The 17,382-nt window shown below is 39.6% G+C and overlaps 1 protein-coding gene across 4 annotated transcripts in view; it reads right to left on the bottom strand.

Moving 5' to 3' along the window:
• GUCY1A1 (guanylate cyclase 1 soluble subunit alpha 1) overlaps positions 1 to 17,382 on the bottom strand; it is a 52,844-nt gene that overhangs the window by 23,557 nt on the left and 11,905 nt on the right. For all 4 annotated transcript variants that reach the window (XM_079772044.1, XM_079772043.1, XM_079772045.1 and 1 more), the window contains one exon: positions 1,901 to 2,256. In XM_079772044.1, coding sequence (XP_079628170.1) covers positions 1,901 to 2,155 — 255 coding nt within the window. In that variant the 5' untranslated portion in view covers positions 2,156 to 2,256. The remainder of the gene's footprint in view (positions 1 to 1,900; positions 2,257 to 17,382) is intronic.

Here is a 17,382-nt window from a genome sequence, read left to right as displayed (position 1 = left end):
CTATAGTCTGTCCAATGGTATTTTGAATCTCTTCCTTTGGATAACAGATAGAATTGTTATCCAAACAGTAGAAGAATTAAATGTCTGCTTTAAAAATTAAAAAAAAAAAAGCTATTTAATTAAAGACATGCAGATGTTTGGGCAGTTGATGGAATAGTCTAGATTATTATTACTCAGTCCAAATGAATCCAACATTAGGCCATTTACTGTTATAAGGCAAATGACCTCAATTGTCATAGAGGAGTTCTAGTGAATAATACCAACTGTACCCCTTCTGCCCCTTAGAATTCTTATAGCCTTGCCTTTCCATCTACTACCTGACAGTACTGTCCAATCTTAATGACTACTTCTATGAGTTCACCAACAACAGAGATTATTCTAAACAAAGACAAAGAGTACAGTAAAATATCATTTATATTGATATTTGGAATGTTTTAGCATGTGGGTGACTTCTACTTTAGGAATTCAAAATCTATCAGACAAAATAATGAAGCCAACGTGGCAATGACAAGACTCAGGAGAAGCATGGAGGCTCTCCGGCTTCCCCGTCATCCCCATCATCCCCATCTGTTCCCCTCTGGGCACCTCACTCTGTCCTTGGAAATGAGAGTACCAACCACTCCCCAGACTGGGATGCCAACCAACTCCCTGACAAGGGCTACATCCCTCATCCTGGCCAAAGCTGGCTGTCTGGTGACTAGAGTAGGATAAGAAAATTAAATATTTCTATTTCAAAGGCTATTAACCAAAGTATTTTTTGTGATGATATTATATTCAAAATTAGTCCCTTCAATTTTCAGCTAATTCTAACTCAAGCTTCAATTCAGGTATCTTCTTTCTCACTCATGGGAGCCCATATTGTTTGACAGCAGAAATTGCTCTAGCCTTCAAAAGCTGTGTGACTTCGATTAAGTTACTCAGCTCCCCTAGTCCTTGGGGATTACCTCTGAAATTCCTTTTACTCCTAAAAGTCAGCAAGTATGTGGTTCTTCAATGCTTTGGTGTTGAGTCGATTAAAAATTACCAGTGGATTATGATAGCTGGAGTCTAATTCTATCCATGTCGGATCTCATAGGTTATGTGAGTTTCTATAAAACTGAACACAGATGGAGGGAAGAAGATATCACGGAGACTTTCAGCTGCTATTCTCTTTAGCCCTGCAGGGGGCGAGGAGCTCTCTACATGCCTCTTCTATTCCTAAGATATTTGACCTAATGAGGTATATGCTCTATTCCCAGTGTCCTGTCACCGGCAGATTAACAGAAGATGCTCCATATCTCAAAATGATATTAGGCTATGCAGCTCACAATGCTATTTCAAGAAGTGTCTGAACTAACAACTCTGACACAAAGGACCAGGTCAAGCCTGGCCTGAGCAGAGATTTCAGACTCAGACACAGCAGGAAAAGGGAGATTTCCCCACCTCAACAAATTATCAGGGGATACATCTTACTCTTTGGATTTAGAAGAAGAAAACATGACAGAGAAGGAGCTATTCTTCAAGGAACTTGATTTGAAAATAATAGTTGACAACTACTGGTCATTTATGGTATGGGAAGAGGTAAGGATCACTTCATTTCATGTACATGAAAACTCTTGAACATAGAGACTGATATTGTTTCCATTTTACAGATAAGGAAGCTGGTGCTAAGGGACTAAGCAGTTGCTCAAAAGCTTGTCAGAGTGCAGGATCCTTTCGAAAAGAATTCAAGATGTCAAACATTCTAAGAGAAACACAATTTAAGACGATGATTGCTTTAAAGGAATGCTTTTCTGTGTTTCCAGGAAACATCTATCAGAGACTTGAGAGTGAGAAAGCAAGTGTTTACATTTTCTTTAGAAAACCATTATTTTAGAATTTTTAAAACATCAGTAAAATCCTGAACAGGGCAAGCACTCACCTCGGGGAAAATCAGTTTGCAAATGCTCTCTGCCAAAGTGTGAAGATAGACTCGGCTCCGACTGGTCTTTCTTTGAGGGAGACTTCCTTGCACTTTCTTCTCAGGGGCGTCCTGACAGATGGGCAGGGTGGCTGGGCAGCTCTCGGCGCTTCCCGCCACCTCCTCTGCTGGCTCTTTAGGAACCTGCCCTGGTGCCAGTAAGGAGAAAGGACACTCCCCTGTGATCTTGAGATCCTTCAGCTTCGTACAGAACATGGTGTCAGTGGCCTCACCCTGCTGTGGATCTCGTCCTGGTAAGCTGCTCTTCTGACAAATGGAAGCCTCGATCAGATCAAGGACACTGGTGATGGGAGTGTCTATGGGCAATAGAAAGTCAGAACAGAGAGCTAGTGACTTAGTACACTTATGAAAACAGAAAAAGACAGGTGTGAAAAAGCAAAGACCACATAGTCATATTGCATTTTTCAAGTAAAAAAAAACAATCTGGTGGGAATGTCAATTATAAAATGGATGGAACATTTGGTAAAGATCTATAATATGTGTGCATTTTAGTATACTAGTAAAATACTTGCTTTTAATATTTTAATATTTTTCAAATGGAACATAATTTTCTCCAAAGTGTCCTTATTAACACAAACTACTGGTGTCCATTTTTATAACCCTTTTGGGCTAATTTGATTCCGCATTGGTGGAACAGTATGGTTTTAAGACAGAAGCCAAATCTAAATGTATGTTTTATTAGTGCTCATACTATTACATTCTCACTATGCTATTATTTCTGATAAATCAGAGTAGCATAAACTAATGTCTCCCAAAACATACCCAAATATATATACTTGATGCCTAAGTACATATTTTTTTCAGATCTAAAACATAGAATATATGTTTTCAGAACTGAAACACTGGTTGTAAGTTCAGCTTATCAACAATTCTAATGATCTTGATTAACTGGGTTCATCATTCTTAGAAAACAAAAAAACACAAAAAAGAGTGGAAAAGAACCTATATTTACTCACCCCCTTCTATATGCCTGGGAACTCTGTACTTACATTTAAGCCTCACAGGAGTCGTTTGATCCTCATAGCAACCATATGGCACAAACATTCCTATTCCCAATGAGCCAGATGCTTGAAAGTTTAGGTCATTTACTTTAGTTTGAAATGCTAGAAAGTGATGGAGCTCGAGTTCAAATGTAGGTCCATCTCACTCAAGAGCCAATGCATTTTCTATTAACTCAAGCACAAATTATACTAGTTTCTAAATAATAAGGCTTAATTTAGAAACTAGGATTAGTTTATTTTAAAGGTGGCTTAGAAGTTTATATTAAAGCGTCAACAAGAACATAATTCTCCTGTTCATTGGCTGGTGGTATTTGAATTATCCAGGATAGAGCCTTATACTTCTGTCTTTAGAACTAGAGTTCAGTTCTTTTCTTTCCTATGTGCCTTAATGGTCTTTATATATTCTTAATATGCATAAGCAATAGCTTTTAATTTGTCACAGGTGATTTATCTAATGAGTTTAGAGCAATGGACAATTCATTTTCTGAACTGAAACAAATAGGAAATCTAAATTCACCATCTGACAACCTTTGGGGTCTCACGGATATTAAGTAGGTGAAGATGATGGATGCTGACAAGCCAGAAGAAGCTGCCAGTACTCTCTATTATTTAAAGTCACACCCCAAATCTGTGATCATGTGTAATTTATGAATCTTTCAGAAGGTACAAGGAAGATCCTATATATTCAGGAGCAGAAAACATATCCTGCCAGAACAGAATAGGGAGCTATCTCAGCAGGCTACTGAGTGTCTCAAAGGCAATTTGGCAGTAGGTGGAATGGTTACTTAGATTCTGAAAGACCTAAAAATTTAAAGCTCTCAACTGCATTCTTTGGAAGACTCAGTTCCACAAATATTTGTTTCTCAGGCTTTAAAGCATATCAGCATAACTCTACTACTATTTACTACTTCCTATCCTCATGTAGGGTTTAGATCTGTGGTCAGCAGGCCTTTCTATAAAGGACCAGAAAGTAGGTCTCTATCACTGACTCAGTTCTGTCATTTTTGTAAGAAGGCCATAGCTGCAAATGAATCAACATGGATGTCCTTCAATAAAACTTTATTTGCAAAAATAGGCTGTAGATTTGCTACAGAGCTATAGTTTTCTGACCCCTGGTTGTACAAAGCTGAACAAGTTAACTGAAGCATTTTAATCCAAATATCATCTTGACTATAGGACAAGTTACTTCCTCATCTCCCAAAATATAACAACCTCTGCAGATCCAGTTTTGCACAACACGAAAGTAATAAAAGAGATTATTCTAGATGGTATTAAATAATTATTGATTTATAATAAGCATAACATTATTTTGTATTACTTTTCAGGAAGAAGAGCTGAATGCCATGATTTCAGTTATATTTTGGCATTAGTAACTGAATGCCATGATTTCAGTTATATTTTGATGTAACTACAACAAATCACAAGAAGAAAAAATTAGAGGAAGAATCATTAGAATTTTTTGAGGGTATTCAAATAAAAGGCAAAGTAATAAAAAATAGAATTCTGATTATAGGTTGAATGTAATGAAGGTATATAACTACTCCCTAAAATAAGTTATTCTGGAGCACATTAGAACTTTAATACTGGATTTAGGAATTTGCTATAATGTCATTTATGATGAAGTTTTTTCATTAGCTTAATCTGATTCATTTGCCTGTCAGCATAACTATTATTGCTCGTCTCACATTCGGTTCTTATAAGTGTATTTCTAGTGACACATGATCTCGCTCATGTCGGGCCTCAGAGGGAGGGTAGGAGAGGGTGGGGGTCAGGGGGAGAGATCAACCAAGGGACTTGTGTGCATGCATACGAGCCTAACCAATGGTTAAGGACAACAGGGGTGTGGGGGCATCTGTGGGGAGGGGTAGGGGATGGGAATGGGGGGGGATGAGACAAATATGTGACACCTTAATCAATAAAGAAATTTAAAAAAAAACAACAAACAATGGATTTCAACTCATGCCATGAAACTCAATATTTTAATTCTCATCTTCCTATTCTCTCACTGTGGCAGGATACAACTGACTACCCATCCTTCCTTGAGATTCTCCCCTATCACACAGTTCTATAACTTCCAGAAAATGTGCCTAACACTGTTTTTAATTAAACTAAAAACAGCAACAGGAAACAAGTTGTACGTACTTCAAGATCAGTTAAGTGTTTAGTCTCATTAAATCACAAATGTATAAACAAACTAATTAGCATTCTTCATCTGTTCAACTGATGAAATTACACTGTGAAACAGATGCACACAGTGCTGATACCTTGGAAACCTATGTTTGTCTTATGTTTGCCTGCCAGGAAGACAGAACAGGTTCCTCAACCCAACCAGTGATGTTTTTTACATGTAACACTAGTGGTAACTTCACAAATGACTTGGTCACTTGCAACTTAGTACATAGCTTGTGATAAAAATGAGAGCAACCTGTTAAGGAAAAAACACATTAATTATTGTAATAAATTTGGTGGCAAAGGCTTGGCAAACAGTGGCCCTGTGTGTTCTCAGAAATTCAGAGAAATATTTGCCATTCCCAAAGTTGATGATTAAACAGCCTCCAAATATACTGAATGCTCTCTCCTTCTTACTAGTAAGTGATTAACTACGGTGGTGAGAATAATGGTCCAGCTATTGGCTTCATATTAATAACCAAGATGCCTTACTGTTCAGATAAGGGGCCTCTTCTTCGTTTCAACTCTCAGAGCTAATTAAGCACAAAAATCTTTTTTTTCCTACAAGTAAAATGACCCGAGGAAAACACCCCACAGGTACTCTCTGACACACAAAGCCTTTTTTACAAGAGCAGATCTTAAATTAGAAATGGTGTGTGTGTGTGTGTGTGTGTGTGTGTGTGTGTGTGTGTAACCTAAGAACTAAATCTCCATATATCCAATGATCATTGTCAGACCTAACACCTAGTCATGCAAAAATCTGTGGTTAAAGATATATAAGAGACCCTGGCTGGGTAGTTAAGTTGGTTAGTGGACTGGGCACATATAAGAATCAACTAATTAATGTATAAGTAAATGTAACAACAAATCAATGTTTCTCTCACTCTCTGCCTTTCTTTGTCTCTTTAAAATCAATTTAAAAAAGAGATATAAATGTTTTAAGATGAAATTCCAAGGTCCAGATTTTTAAGAGTAGCTGAAAGGAACTGAAAACATGCTGAAAGGAACTGAAAACTTCAAAACAAAGGGCCTTAGTAAGGATAAAGTTTGCATACTCCAGTACAAACTATAGCAACCATGTTCATAAACAAATGTCAAGAACACAGCTTACTTTTTAGGCAGACTGAAAATCTAAAAAATTTTAATTCTTCCAAAATTGAAAAAAAAATTAAATAAATTGGGCTTTTAAAAGTGTTTCATTTCACTTTGCAGTAGGAAATATTTCTAGAACTTTCCCCTGTGATATATAGGGAAAGCAAGACAATGCAGTAGATAAACTGGTGAGAATGCCCAAGTCTTTCCAGTACTAAGTTAAGAAAAAAGACAAGCAAATGACAGACTCCTTCAGGCCATCACTCCTCCCTAGTTTTACCATTATCTTGGCTCCCCTTATAGTCACACTTATGTTATGTGCTGTGTTCACTTCCTTAAATAACATTTATTCCTAAGTCTCCAACTCTCTGGCTTTTGTGTCCACTATGTTACTGAAACCCTCCCTGCTAAACTCAACAATAAGCTGCTGAAAGTTAAACCTCAAGGATCTTTTGGCTCTTAATAGTTGAATTCTTCATGCCATTTGCATCTTCCTTTTCATAATCTCCACTCCCACAGAGTCTTTGAGACCCTGGATTGCCTCCTACTTCATTCCTTCGTTCACTTTTCATTCTATTCAACAAATATTTATGGGTGGCTACTATGTATCAGGCATTCTTCTAGATGCAGGGACAGAGCAGTGAGTAAAGCATATCACCTGTCCTCATGGAGTGTCCAGTGCAGCGAGGAAACTATTTCATACACATCAGTCCCAAGGTGTGACCAGTGCTACGAGAAAGGCAGGCACATAAGCACTCTACAAGAGCAAATCAAGGCTCCAAACCCAGTCCCAGAAGAAAGAAAATTCTGAGCTGAATTGTGACTCTGAGAGCTGCAGAGAAAACAGCAGGCTCGGAGGCCAAGACAGCCCTAGTCATGTTCTAGGAACTGAAATAATGCCAGCCTGGCTGAAGCACGGGGTCAGGAGAACAAGGTGGCGGTGGTAAGAGAAGAGACCGGCAGAGGTCAGGATTCGGGGGCTCTGTAAACCATGTTAGACAAAGTAAACTCTATTCTAAGAGCAATCAACGCAATGACTAAGAAGTGAGAAAGTGAATAGGTTAGATTGGATTTTTAAAACATTATTTGGGACACAGACTGAGAAACGGGCCAGAGTTGGATAGGTGGCTGATGTGGGTTGGACTAGGAGTGACCCTGGGAGAATGAAAAAAGTAGACCAATTCCAGAAGTATTTCAGGGAGGCACTCCACAAGACTTGGCTACTGACTAGACCTGGGGGCTGAAGAAAAGGGAGGATACATTCTTCTGGCTTTATTTTTCAATACTACAGCCAAAGGAAGGCTCTCAGGGCGTGCAAAACAATCAAAATAGTCTGTAATGTATTCCCATGGCTTTGGTTATTGAATCATGACTAGGATCCGATTGGGGGTTTTCAGGATTATGTAATACCTTGTGGGAGTTGGCCTGTTGCAACTCTCCTGATAAAATAGCCTTTTGGAAAGCAGTTTCTTCTCTTAAAAAGCTCAGACAAGAGAAAGCAGGCTCCAATTTACATTACAGAATAGAGCATTCACCTTCCCAAGGACTGCATATGCATGCAAGTATAAGGCACTTCCTTCTATCTTCAAGAAGAGAGAAGGGTGTTTATCCTAAATTTTGTAACAACACTGGTAACCCTCCCAAAACAAAGATGTTAACTCTAAAAGTGACGGCAGCCTCACCTCCAGGGACCCAACACACCAGGAATACCTCCTTATCCTGATGACAACCTCCTCACTAAAGCTACAGTATGAGACACAAATTATCCTATCTAATAAAGAGGGAATATACTAATTGGCCATCATGCCCTCAAAGATGGCAGCACCCAGGGACACAAGATGGCAGCGCCTAGACTCCTCAGCCCCCCAGCCACCCAGGGCCGGCCCAAGGTGCAGGCGAGCCTTGGATGGTGACTGCCCAGTTGCCCAGGGCCAGCCCAAGGGACAACCAAATGACTGAACAGCAGGCTGCATGGGGCAACCAGGCTGGAGAGGGGGCCGTGAGGGGCAACCAGGCTAGCAGAGGGGGGGCAGTTGGGGGTGACCAGGCCAGCAGGGGGCGCAGTTGGGGGCGACCAGGCCAGCAGGGGGGCAGTAAGAGGCAACCAGGCTGGCGGGGGTGTGCAGTTGGGGGCAACTAGGCTGGCAGGGGGACAGTTGGGGGTGATTAGGCTGGCGGGGGGGGGGGGGGCAGTTCAGGGCAATCAGAGGCAGTGAGAGGCGATCAGGCCAGCAGTGGGGGGCAATTAGGGGTGACCAGGCAGGCAGCCAGGTGAGCGATTAGGAGCCAGTGGTCCAGGATTGTGAGAGGGATCCTGAGTGGAGAGGGTGCAGGCTGGGCTGAGGGGACCACCCCCCTCCCCCGTGTACAAATTTCATGCACCGGGCCTCTAATGTGTAATAAACTGTATTAATTCTTCATTTAAAATAAGGTGGATGTGATCCACAATCTTTTTCATTGGACTTAGGGGCCAGTTCTGTGACATCTTTGAGGTAACAGCAAAGTTTAGTATACTCTATAGCATGGAGATCTTACCTCTAAGAATTAGCATTTTGTGATTCTCAGTTTTTATTTCAAAATGTGTACAGAATGTTTTATAACTCTAATTAGTTATAAAGAGCAAGAGCAAAACCTTTGAGACTATAAATCCTAAATATCTACGTTTTTAAAGCTTGAGTGTCATAATCACTAAAATTTGAATATATGCAGTTGGCATCTCTTCAAATTAAATAGCATTACCACTTATGAGAGGTCATGAGGAAATCAGATAAATGTTTCAATATCTGGTTCCTGAACTCTATAAAACTATTTCCTACAGCTACTTCGGTAATTCCCATCATAGTTATAGTGCTGTAATAGTTCCTTCCAGAGACTATAACACTATATTTACTGAAAATATAATTATTACAGAAGAAATTGTTACAGAATTTACCAAGCGACCAAAAAATACACAGGAGTACTTGGATACACAGGAAAACCCCCATTTATTTTCAGACTAGAGGCCCAGTGCATGATTGAATCATGCACGTGTAGGGTCCCCTACACGCTTTCGCTTTCGATCACGGGGGAGCTGGGTGCCTGTCCGCTGGTGCACCAGGCCTTTCAGAAGCCTCCGGCACGGCAAAGGCTTCTGAAAGCCTGGTGCCTGAGCGGACAGGCACCCAGCTCCCACGCTTTTGCTTTTGATCACTGGTGCACCAGGCCTTTCAGAAGCCTCCAGCGCGGCAAAGGCTTCTGAAAGGCCTGGTGCCTGAGTGGACAGGCACCCAGCTCCCACGCTTTTGCTTTCGATCGCGGGGGAGCTGGGTGCCTGTCCGCTGGTGCACCAGGCCTTTCGGAAGCCTCCGGCGCGGCGAAGGCTTCTGAAAGGCCTGGTGCCGGAGCAGACAGGCACCCAGCTCCCCCGCTTTTGATGGTCCGTGGTGGGACATGAGCTCGCTGCCCCAGAGGCTCCTTCTGTGCCCCAGCACAGCCATGGTGCAGACGCTGAGCTCGAGCCGCCGCTGGTGACGTGAGCTCAGCGTCCTGCTGGCCCAATCGGCCACCCCGAATCCCGCCCCCCCGCGCCTCCTGGCCAATCGCGGGCATAGCGAAGGTATGGTCAATTTGCATATTTGTCTATTATTAGGTAGGATGTTTCGCATGTACTAGTACAATGACTCAGGGGAGACTGCTTCTCTCCAAATCCTGAGCAAACCAATATGGAGGAAGCTTTCTCTTTATACCCTTTTGGTTTCTTTGTCCCCCAAATATGATGGACTTCCAGACCTTTAGGGGCTTTGCAAAAAGCCCCGTGTGTTGGGATGGGGGCCATGAGACCACACCTAAAGGCCTGGCCTGGTGCCAGTGCTGATAACTCCATCTGGGGGTTGTGTATTGTTCATGGTTTATGGCCTCTGTAAAATGGGAGTATTTAGGTAAACAGGTCTTGCAAGACCAGATAATTAAGGAAGGGGCAGTGACTAGACTATAGGCTAACAAGAATGTACATTAGGTTACTGGCACAGATTCAGATTGCTAGCCCCCCCAAAAATGTCTTATTTTCCCCCATCTAAGTAAAGGGAGAACTATATAGATGGTATGAATGGAGTTAAGAGAGAAATATAATTCCTTTTTACCCTATAAATAAACCATTTTGTTTTGATCTATTCTCAGATAAATACTGTGTATTTCTGTAATGCAAGAGATAGAACCTTACCCAACCTAATCAAGAACAAATTAATCAAGAAGTGTAGGCATGGCCACACAGCAACCAACAGAGAGAAAACTAAGGAGAAGAGGAACAAATGGGTCAGGGGAGGCTCAGGCTGTGGAGGAGAGGCCCGCACTGAGCCAGGCCTGGGAGGGTCAGACAAGGCTAAACCACCACTGAGGAGAACACCAGACACTCAGGACCCTTGAAAGTAGAGCTTGAAAACCATGGCTTGTGGGCCAAATCCAACCTGCTGCTGTTTTTGTCCAGCCCTCGAGCTAAGAATGGCCTTTACATAATTAAATGGTTGAATAAAAATCAAAAGAAGAATATTTTAGGATACATGAATACTAGATGAGATTCAAATTTCCATAACTAAAGTTTCATTGGAACATGCCACACAGCTCCTAAAAACCCCTGAAATCTCCAAAGTGATAGGTGTCTTTCTGTATGCTAATGAGATAACCAGAGGCACTGGGCTCCTGGGTACCTTCAGGATGGGGCTTGGTTGCCAGGGGAACCATCCAGGTGATGAGAGGGTTGGAACTTTCCATCTCACCCAGATCTCTGGGGAGGAGAAAGGGGCTGGAGGTTGAACACATGGAGGTGCCGGGAGGGTAGTGTGTCCAGAGAGGACATGAAAGTTCTGAGTGCTTTTCTCCATACCTTGCTTTATGCATCTTTTCCATCTGGCTGTTCCCTGGTTGTATATCCTTTTATAATGAACTGGTAATCTAATAAGTAAACTGTTCTTCTGAATTCTGTGAGCCATCCTATTATGAGACCCAAAGAGAAGGTCCTGGAAACCTTCAATTTATAGCTTGTTGCTTAAAAGGACCAGATGCCCAGACTTGTGATTGTCAGTTGAAGTGGGAGCAATCTTGTGGGATGGAATCCTTCATCGGTGGGATCTGATGCTACCTCCAGGTTATAGTGTCAGAATGGAATTAAGTTGAAGGACATGCAGCTGGTAAATTATTTGGTGAGGAAAACACACACACACACACACACACACACACACACACACACACACACATTTGGTGTCAGAAGTTAAGTACTGATAGTAAAGGAAAAACAGGAGTTTTACCTCCTCAAGCTCCTTTACTTATGAATGGCCTATGGCTACGGCTGTAGAAGTACAACAGCAGAGATAAATAATTGTGACAGGGACCACATGGCCAGCAAAGCCTAAATATTTACTCTCTTGTCCTTTATAGAATCAGCTTGCTGACCTCTGTTTTAAAGGGCTACGAAGAACATACACATGTCATTTAATCTTCTCAACAATCCTATGGGGAAAGCGGTGTGTGTGTGTGTGTATTTTAAGATTTTAAAAAACATTTTTTATTGAATTTGGAGAGAGAGAGGAAAGGATAGGGAGAGAGAGAGAGAGAAACATTGATGTGAGAGACAGGGAACAAACCCACAACCTGGGCATGTGCCCTGACTGGGAATCGAACCAGTGACCTTTCGGTACACTGGACAACACTCAACCAACTGAGCCACACCGACCAGGGTTTTAACATCCCTTCATTCTAGAAGAATCTGAAACAGGAAATGAACCTGGGCCTATCTGATTACAGAACCAATGCTCTGGGGTGGTCTTTTATACACCATAGTGTTTGTTACTTAAATTCCTCTATGAATAAATACAATCTGGGAATATAAAGATTAAATTCATCTGCTAAACTAGAAGACAGAAGAAAATGGAAGGTCAGACTGTTGGGCAGGTCAACTGAGGGAATGAAGCCATGATATTCTGGAATGGTTGGCGTGAGAGGAGAGATCCTTTCAGGGTCCCGGTGAATTCTAAAGAGATTCCCTTTTGCAAAATATTACTTTGAGCCTCTCTTGTTCTAGGAACTAGAGTAGATCTGGATTTTGCATAATAATTAGAAGAAATCATTATCAGAACTGAATTTTGGCTTCTGAACCTGTGCTTTGCAGGTATATATTTGGATACTCACAAAGTTCATGCTGTGCTGAGGTCTTTCCCATTAAACCCCAAACCACAACCGTATTCTGTTAATGCCTTCTCGCCTCTCTGATTGTTTGTAAACAAGGAAAGTGAAAAGAAATATTCCTGTTCACAGTGAACCCCAACCAATTTTTCTTATTCGTTTCCGTAACTCTTACATAAAAGTCTACATAAAGACACAGGCATTTCAAGATTAGAAGTTTAGAACTAGAAGTTATATAAGATTATGTATTGCAATAGTTTCCACTTGCAGATGACAGAAGTCCATATTTTAGTGACTTGGCCCAAATCCCAAAGCTTGTGAGGTATAGAGGTCAGACAAGATTCGCGCAGTTTCACCAGGAGACCAGAGTTCACATCAGTGAAGTCTGATCACCCCCTCAACTGAAATACAGAGAAGCCCTCTCCTTTTGTGGATCCCCAACAATTACAGCTACAGCTTTGAGAAAAAATTAACAGTACTTTTAATTCAAGTTCCACGCTTAACTGCTTGAGAGTTATCGTAAATCATTCATCTTAGCCCCACTAAAGGCTTATGGTTCATCTATATTTCACACTAATATTAATACACACTATAAAATTATTTGGCTATCTACAATTTCTAAAATATTTCCCCACGCTCTTTTTCATGGTTTTCTCATCACTTTTGGTACTTTCTCAAGTAGCTACCTTTAGTCCTTTTCCAATTTTCCAAACATATTTTCTACAGAAACTTACTCTTCTGTCTTCACTACTTACTTGAAAGTTAGGCATGTTTTCAGCCTTAATCTAACTAGCCAATTCAGATGACAATATATCCAACTTTGGACTTCCAGTAAGTTATTTTATGCTGAAATTGAAAGACAGAACTACTGGCTTGAAGACATCTGGTATAAACGTGGAAAAGGTATAGACAGCTTACTTTTTGTTATCAAATTTATTCAACTTTTTCCCCTCTATCCCCCTTGTATCTTGGTATGTGCAGACACAAATACATATATGTAAATGAAACAAAACTTGAAAAGAAAAATGTTTCAAAAGTTTTCCTATATGTTTCCCTTTTCTATTTTATTATGTTATTAGCTATTTATCCATTTGCATTATTTTTACCAGTTATTTTACTATTTTATTATTTATTTATTAACTTTTTTTGGAAGGGAGAAATATCACTCTACATAGAAATTTATGAAGTTCACTCACATCTGCCAAAGAAAGCAAAAATGCTCATGTTATGCACTATCCTCCTTTCCACTTCACTGTGAAATTAGCTTAAATGGAAAACCACACATTCTTCCTATAGTTCTTTGCTTTATCAGAAGCACTGAGCACAGTATTACTGGACATTTAATAGATATTAACTAATATCAATAAAATATACTATTAGGCTACTAATATACATAGGACAAAACAAAGGCAAAAAAAAAAACACAACACACACCTATACAATGCAAGTAAAATGAAGCTATTTTGGAACCTATAGAATGTCTTTGCTTTCTGAAAAAAAAAATTATATAATGAGTCATTAATAAATTCATTTATAACTCAATCAATATTTGCTGAGCTTCTGAAGAGAATGAAGATATTTCTGTTTTCTTCAAAGTCTACTATGTATATATTCATATTAGGTATACATATATTCTTAAATGGTTATAATAAAAAGTAGAGATTAGGTAGAGACCGAGAATTAATGATGTTTATAATAAATATTTTTAGGCTGGGGCAGCAAAAGGCTGATCAGGGAAACTTTCTTGTAATGTATGGAATTTGAACTCATTTTTTAAATGTCTACAATTTGGGCATAAAAAATATTAGCAAAAGGGCATGCCATTGAGAAAGAATGGTATAAGTGAATTCAAGGAATGAAGGAAGTGGTGGCGAGGGGCAGGAAAGAAAGGGTGCTGGAGATACTATAAAATTAACATTGTCATCATGTGGCAACGGACTAGATCTGAGGAACAAGATGACTCTGAGGTTTGTCTGGAAGGATAATGGTGCCTTTAACAGAAGGAGGCAACAGATGTAGGCTTGAGAGAAGGAATGTGGAATTTTGTTTTATATACAAGGATCTTGAACTGTTAGTGGGGCATCTAGGTAGGGATGCATTTAAAAATTGGAGTCTTTAATTAAGGAGTGTTTAACAGACTAATGATATGAATTTGTGGTCCTCCACATAGAGGAATCCATTCAAGTCTGGAGTTTATTTCAGTTTATCTCAATCTGTTCAATGTCAAGGGGCTACCTATAGACAGAGAAGATGGCCAAATTTAGTACTCTGGGGAAAATTCATATTTAAGAACTGGAGAAAGATATTATGACTAACATAGAGAAGCAGCTATCAGATAAATATGATGAGAATGTAAACAGAAGAGAACACATTCAAAAAGGAGTGTATGTTGAGAGTCTGAAGAGGGTAGGGGGTGTATTAGTCAGCTTAGGCTACCATAACAAAATACCAGAGACTGGGTGACTTTAACAGCAGACATTCATTTTCCCATAGTTCTGGAGGCTGGAAGTCTAAGATCAGGGTCCAGCATGGTCCAGTTCTGGTGAGGTCTATGAGGATTATCTTCCTGATGTGCAGATGGCCACCTCCTTGCTGCATCTTCACATGGCACAGAGAGAGAAACAAGCTCTCTGGTATATCTTCTATAAGGGCACTAATCCCATCATGAAGGTCCCTGCTAATGATCTCATCTAAACCTAATTATCTCCCAAAGACCCTGCCTCTAAATACCATCCCATGGGGATTAGGAATTCAACATATGAATTGGAGGTGAGGCACAATTCAGTCTTATAGCAAGAAGACCGAGAAAATATCATTTGACTTTAAGATGATAAATATGTGACTTTTATGAGACAAATTTCAATAATAATAGAGTAAAAGAAGAAGAATGTAAGAAATTATGGAGGAAATATTATAGTGTAAATGAGTGAAGATTACTTTAAGACTAATTACATTAAGAGGAATAGCAAGTTTGAAAGAAAGATTTTGAGGATTAGAAATCTCTTGATGTACGTATGTTTATGGGTAGCTTTCTCTGAACAATAATACTTATTACACAGTTTGCAAAGTTAGCTCAAAAAAGGTGAAAGAAAGAGACTTCCATTCTGATAAGGTTGTATAAAATCACAAGAGACTCCCACTCTGACCCTAATAATGAGAACTAGCTTTATAAACTGTATGATCATAGCCATACTGGTAAAAACAAAAACAAAAAACAACAACAACAACAACAAAAAAAAAACCTATCTGAGCATATATATTGAGAAACTACAGTTAAACTCATACTTTATTTTTTAATATGTTTTTATTGATTCAGAGAAAGGAAGAGAGAGAGAAAGAAACATCAATGATGAGAGAGAATCATTGATTGGCTACCTCCAGCATGTCCCACACTGGGGATGGAGACCAAAACCCGGGCATGTGCCCTAACTGGGATTCAAACCGTGAGCCTCCTGGTTCATGAGTTGGCACTCAACCACTCACTGAGCACACCAGCCGGGCTAAAGTCATACTTTAAAGTAAAAGACTGAACACTTTCCAACTATGATGAGGAACACAAGGCAAGGACTCCTCACATCTAATCAACATCGTACTGAAGTTAGGTCCTAGTGATTGAAATAAGAAGAAAAAGGCAATAGATGGCTGCCCCAACAAGCTCCACAGCTCAGGGGCCCTGAGCCCCCTGCCTTGGGACCTGGGGTAAGTTTGGCTGTAGACCTGGGGCGGGGGGCGGGGGGGAGAAGAAGCAATAAGATTAGAAAGAGATAAGTATAGATAATTATTTATGTGAAACTTTCCAAGAGAATCTACAAAATAACAACTAGAACTAAGAAGTAATTTTAGCAAGGTTGCAGGATACAAAACTAATTTTTTAAAAGTTCATTGTAATTCCTGTATTGATAGTAAACAATTGAGAAATTATATTTTTAAAAATCCTTTTATAATAATGTCAACAAATATAAAATAATTAGAAATAAATCTAACCAAAGACTTTCAAGACTGCCAAATTACAAACATTGGTAAAATAATTTTTAAAAAGCCAAACAGAGAGATGTACCAGGCTCAATATTGTTAAGGTTTCAAATTTCCCTAAATGAACTGAACATTCAGTGCAATCCCAATCAAAATCTCAGCCAGCTTCTTAGTATTTTAGTATTTAGTATTCAGCTTTTTAAGATTTAATGAAAACCATAGACTAGCTAAACCAATACTAAGGAAGAAAACATTGAAAAGCACACACCTGATTTAAAACTTATTGTAAAGTTGCAATAATCAAAAAGTTTGGTATTGGTTTGAAATGAGTAACAGAGATCAATGGAACAAAGAGTCCAAAAACATGATGACCTATGAACGAGGAGGTCACTGTTCAATTCCCAGTCAGGGCACATGCCTGGGTTGTGGGCTTGATCCCCAATAGGGCATGCAGGAGGCAGCCAACCAATGATTCTCTCTCATCACTGACGTTTCTCTTTCTCTCTCTCCCTCTCTCTCTCTCTCCCTTCCTCTCTGAAATATATATATTAAGAGTGCAAAAACAGGTCCACAATTGTTTATCCATTATTCAACAAACGTATCAAGGCAATTCAATGGGAAGAGAAAGCTTTTTCATTAAATAATTTTGAAAAACCTGAGTATCCATATGGAAAAAAAAATGAACTTTGATCCATATTTCAGATCACACACAAAAATTAATTCCAAATGGATCACAGACCTAAATGCAGAAGTTAAAATTATAAAACCTTGAGTTTTGAAAACTTTTCAAAAGATACCATTGAGTAAACAAACAGACAAATCACACAGTGGGAGAAAACATTTGCCACACATGTATCAACAAAATAATTAAATCCAGATTATAAAAAGTTTTATAGCTAAATAAGAAAACAAGCAATTAATTTAAAAATGGGCAAAAGAGTCCTCAGTCTATTCCATGTTTCCATGTCTCTGGATCTATTTTGTTCATCAGCTTATTTTGTTCATTAGATTCCACATATACGTGAGATTATGACT

Source organism: Cnephaeus nilssonii (genome assembly GCF_951640355.1).
Source record: "Cnephaeus nilssonii genome assembly, chromosome: 5".
Classification (NCBI taxonomy): domain Eukaryota; kingdom Metazoa; phylum Chordata; class Mammalia; order Chiroptera; family Vespertilionidae; genus Cnephaeus; species Cnephaeus nilssonii.
This window is presented reverse-complemented; position numbering and strand designations above follow the sequence as displayed.